The following is a 5090-nucleotide window of genomic DNA, read 5'->3' as shown; positions in this document are numbered from 1 at the left end:
CTGCGGAAACCCCGCAGATGGCGTGTCACGCGGTCGCGTGTTCACACACGAGGACCTGGCGAAGGAGTGGAACTTGCGAAGGGCAGCGGCGGTTTCTTGTGGCCGGATGAGCCCCAGGTCTTTCACTTCGTAACGTATAAAAATAGATATATCGAATCCGAATGGAGTGAGCGGGCCACAATTGTGGTCATTGGGTGGTACTTATACATATACACCTACCTGGTGTAAACTTTTAGAATGCGGTGAACCCACTTGTTTTCATCTACTTCTCATTCCCGTCCTGTTTGACTTCTATAATTGGTAGCCTCAGGATGAGGAAAGCGGCCCAGTGGATATTCACTTTTTGTCGCCGCGTGGAGTGACGCACCACTTCTCATTGGGTGCGGGATGGCAGTGAAATTTTGTGTGCCGCGTCATGGATGGATGAGGCACCACTTCCGCGTGTAGCTTGTGGGGTTGTTGCTCGCTCGGGGTGCGCTGTGTGTCGGCTGCGGGGATGTGGCCGCATGCTCACGCGCCGTGTGGATCGTGAGCGCCTCTTGACGGCATCCACCCATTTCTCTCACTCTCTGTCTGTCTTTCTTTCCCTGTTGGGTGTGAGGCGTGTTGCTGCTCGTTTCTGTGGGCGATGGTTTTCCCTGCTGTTTCTTCCGGATTGTCTCGTGCTCCGCTCTCCGCGTGGGTGCTCTCCTCTGCTCCCAACTGACGTGTCTGATGTGTTGTCGCTGTTTCTGTGCTCCTCTCCGCCTCTTGAACACACGCACGCTAGGAAGGAAGCAAAAAAGCGCTACTCACCACTGTGAAATTGGAGGGCTCTGAAAGGACCAACAGCACACACACCGCCCACACTCACATATTTTTATGCTCTCACGTGTTGCTGCAGTCATGGCACCCCGCACACACAACCGTCGCCGCGTGACCGGATCCGGCGGAAAGAGAAAGGGAGGAAGAGAGAGGGAGCAGCAGAGGCCCAACGTTTCCCGGCATCTCTTCCATTCTGCGGTGCTGATTCTCCTCGTCGTGTTATGCGGCAGTGGGGCTGCACACACTGTGCAGACGAAGACTGACGTTGATCCTTTTACAGGGATTGGATGGACATCCCCTCAATGGGAAGGCTCTACAGAAGGTAATGAAAAATTCTTCTCGCTCCGCGTTCCCAGCCTTGTTGAGGTGAACAGTGCTGTTTTCGTGGTTGCTGAAGCGCAGTGCAGGGAAGACGACGAAGGCTGCAGCCGTGCTGGGATTGCGTCAAGGCACCTCGATCTAACTGATGATAATCCAAAGGAGATATTGACGACGAACACAAGTTTGTTGATGCCGTTTCCAAAGGGTGCTGCTACAGGTACCGCCAAGGCAAAAGAATCTATGCGGCCAACGACAGTTGTGGCTGGCGACAGTGTCTACATGCTTCTGAGAAATCAGAGCTTTACGACGTCGGAGGGTAAATCGGCTACTGCACGTGACTGGGGACTTTTGCTGGTGAAGGGAAGTGTCAGTGGTGGCAATGAAATCACGTGGAATGAGACCCATGCAGTGACATTTGGAAACGATGAATATGCTGCTAAATTTTCGACCCAGTTGGATTCTGGCGGAGGATCGGGGATTAAGACAAGGGACGGTACACTTATGTTTCCCATGCAGGCCACAGATGAGGACGGAAAGACCTCATTGCTGTCCATGCGCTTTGATAAGTCAGAGAAGAAATGGAGGCTTTCGCACCAAACGGTTGGTGATGGCTGCAGGGACCCGACCATTGTGGAGTGGGGAGAAGACAGACTCCTCATCATGGCCTCTTGTGAGCAAGGTTACCGTGACGTGTACGGATCCACCGTGAGTGGGGTGGATTGGTATACATATGGTGAGACACTTACTCGCGTGTGGGGCAACTCACATGATCGAACAGGGTACGGCGTCCAGAATGCCTTCATCAAAGTGACAATTGAGGACAAGGATGTGTTGCTTGTTACCCTGCCAGTGTATTCCAAGGACAACAGAGGAAGCAATAAAGAAAAGGGTCGGCTCCATCTTTGGCTGACGGACAATGCACGTGTGTATGATGTTGGGCCGATATCCCGTGAGGCTGATGACGCTGCCGCGAGCTCCCTTTTGATGAGGAGTGGGAATGAAAAGTTGATCTCAGTGTACGAAAACAAGAAGAGCGACGGGTCATACAGTCTTGTCGCCGTGAGCCTGGGGAAGCAGCTGGAGCGGATCAAATCCATGGTGAAGAAATGGAAGGATTTGGACAGCGCCTTGCATTCATGCCGTTCCGTTTCCAGCGGCACTGTCGACTTGCCAACGAAGGGTATGTGCAATGGTCCTGTTCCCACTGATGGGCTTGTTGGCTTCTTGTCCGGTAACATCTCTGAGAACACATGGAGAGACGAGTACCTCTGCGTGAACGCAACTGTGAAGAATGGGGAGAGAATGGTTCCCAATGGATTGACGTTCAAAGGGTCTGAAGCAGGGGCGGTGTGGCCTGTTGGCGACATGGGGCAGACTGTGCCGTACTACTTTGCTAACAACGAGTTCACTCTTGTGGCGACGGTTTCCATCCACGAGGTGCCGCAGAGTGGCAGCAGCCCCATTCCTTTGATGGGTGTGAGGATGAATGACACCAGCAGCACGGTCCTTTTTGGTCTGTCGTACACCCATGAAAAGAAGTGGAAGTTCACACTTCCCAATGGAGCTTATGAAGATGATGAATATGATGAATATTACGAAGTTAATAATAATTGGCAACCAAACACAACACATCAAGTAATGCTGCAAATGGATGCGAGTGAGTGGGATGTGTACGTTGATGGAATGCGGGTTTATTCTGGGGAATACAACTGGTATCTGTTTGAAGAGCACAGGGTCTCATGCATCTATTTTGGCGCGGAGAATAAGGAGCATTCGGAAAGCAGCCACGTGACAGTGAGCAACGTCCTGCTGTACAACCGCACAATCAGTACGGATGAAATTGCGCTACTCAGTGCCAGCAAAGTCCCTATTCCAAGCCCTGGTGAGGAGTCACGCTCGGTGCCGGAGACAACAACAAATTCTGCTGCCCAGGCACCATCACCTGAAGCTAAGAAAGCATCTCAAGACGAAGAGGAAGAAACAACGCAGGAAGTTGAGGAGGCGCCACGGCCACAATCATCCGTGGAAGCTTCTGGAGGCAGTTATGCTGCCGCAGTGTCTTCTGGGGGCCGTGGCTCGCACGGAACAAGGGAGGAGGAGACGGAGACGGATGGCAGCAGTGGATCGGCATCTCCACCGGCCTCATCGAGTGTGAGCACTGCCTCTCATAGGGGCAGCGACGGGATGGGTGTCCGTGAAGGCACCTCTCTGCGGGAAGAAGTGCCACCACATCTCGGGACTGAAGTCATTCCGAAGGCCGACGTGGAGCGACCGATCCACGAAGAAGAAGCGACCTCTCCGGAAGGGGCCACTGAGTGGCAGACGCAAGAAATCACTGCGCCTTTGGTTGAAAATGAAGACAGCGAGGACGTTAGCACCGCATCGGGCAATACAAGCACCCTGCCTGGGGAAACCAAGATCCCATCGAAGTCCAACGCAACAGCACCCTCGGACGCTGGCATTTTGCTTGAGAACGGGCATTTCGAGGAGTTGGCGGGCATGGCTCTATTTGCTGAGAGCACCGTGCATGGGTGTGTGTCTCGGATGTTGTTGCTGATGCTTCTGGGGCTGTGGGGCACTGCGGCTCTCTGTTGAGTGAATTTGGAGAGAAAAATTGCAGAATTCTGTGGAGCAACAACTGAGCGGCATCCCAGCAATACTCAATGAGTTTTGTCAATGATACTTTCTCTTTTCTACGTTTTTTCTTTTTTTTCTTTTTCTTTTCTTTTTTTCTTTTTTTTTTTTTTTTTTTCATTTTTTCTGTTTTTTGTTTCCTGTTTTTTTTCTGTTTTTTATTGTTTTCTGCATTTCTCCTGTTTCTTGTTTTTGGTGTTTTTTATTGCTGGTGCTCTGCTGAAATAATCAGCACCCCTGTTTGTGTGTTTTCCCAAAAAACGGTCGCCTGCTGCAAACCGTCATGCGTGACGTGTTTCCCCCTCTTTTGTTTGCTTTTTTTGCCCACACGCGGTGCCGGCCTCATTGCTGTGCGTCCCACGGACTGCACGAAGGGAGGAGTGGAGGAGCAAGCCGGATGCCGCATGGAATGTGAGGGATGTTGTGTGGGCTGGTGGGAGAGTACAATTCCTTTTTATTTTTGTGTGTGTGCGGGCAGTGTGTATAAACCCAAAAGCACGGTTGCATTGTGCTGCGTGGCACATGAAATGACATATATGCCGAGTCAATTGTTTTTTCTTTTTTGCTTTTTCTTTCTTTTTTCTTCTTTTTGTTTTGGTAAATCACTAAAGTCTCTTTTTTCCGTCTGTGCCGTGTCCCATGTCACTTTTTGTCTCCGTGTCCTGTTGACTGTCCCTCTGCCGGCTGTGCTGCTGGCATGCCTCCATTTCTTCTTCTTTCTTTCCTGCTAGCAACACCGATGGTCCGCGACGACGATTGTTTGTGTTCCCCCTTTGCGATGGCACTGGGGTGACTGGGCGCCGGCCTGCTGACTGCACTCGGAGGGGAGCGGATGGCGTGCGCCGTGCCTCACTTGTGAGTGTGGGACGCCACCCGCCACGACCTGCTGCGAGGCGCAGCGCTATTCCGTCGCGGCGGAGAGAAGCGAAGGACCGCGCCGTGGACTTGGATGCGCCCGTCCCTCTTGTTGCAGCCGTGTGTGTGTGTGTGTGCTCTGGATGCCCAAACCCACTTGCCCCGCAAATGCGGCAACAGAAGGATGTGGTTGCGTGGAGGCGACAATGCCGCTGGAATCAAACCGTGCCTGTGGCACACACGCAAACGGGAAGAGGAAGGGAAGGAATGTTTGCCTGGGCTGCTGGCCGGCCAACAAACTTTTCCATACAAATAGAATACGACGGGAGAGAAGAATGAGTCAATGGAGAGGCAGTGGGTTCGCCAAATCCTCGTTGTTTGCTCCGCGTATGTATTTATTCGTACATTCTGGTGGCCCCACTCTCGCGACATGATGAACGCTCTATTCGGACTGGATGCATATATATTTGTAGCTT

At 52.1% G+C, this 5090-nt stretch overlaps 2 protein-coding genes across 2 annotated transcripts, besides 5 other annotated features; both read left to right on the top strand.

Moving 5' to 3' along the window:
* Window positions 1–166: a mobile genetic element.
* Window positions 1–5090: a sequence feature (heterozygous, non-Esmeraldo-like haplotype).
* Window positions 86–153: a mobile genetic element.
* Window positions 420–803, top strand: Tc00.1047053510907.20 (uncharacterized protein; the record flags this gene model as incomplete). Its single annotated transcript, XM_798919.1, has 1 exon — window positions 420–803. The coding sequence occupies one exon, from the start codon at window positions 420–422 to the stop codon at window positions 801–803; it is 384 nt and encodes a 127-aa protein (XP_804012.1).
* Tc00.1047053510907.10 (trans-sialidase, putative) lies at window positions 862–3720 on the top strand (the record flags this gene model as incomplete). The annotated part of the gene is made up of 1 exon (XM_798918.1): window positions 862–3720. The coding sequence occupies one exon, from the start codon at window positions 862–864 to the stop codon at window positions 3718–3720; it is 2859 nt and encodes a 952-aa protein (XP_804011.1).
* Window positions 3824–3927: a sequence feature (A-rich).
* Window positions 4308–4354: a sequence feature (A-rich).

This window comes from Trypanosoma cruzi, genomic scaffold (genome assembly GCF_000209065.1).
Source record: "Trypanosoma cruzi strain CL Brener 1047053516953 genomic scaffold, whole genome shotgun sequence".
Lineage (NCBI taxonomy): Eukaryota > Euglenozoa > Kinetoplastea > Trypanosomatida > Trypanosomatidae > Trypanosoma > Trypanosoma cruzi.
Note: the sequence above shows the minus strand (reverse complement) of the source record. Positions and strands in the feature narration are given on the sequence as shown.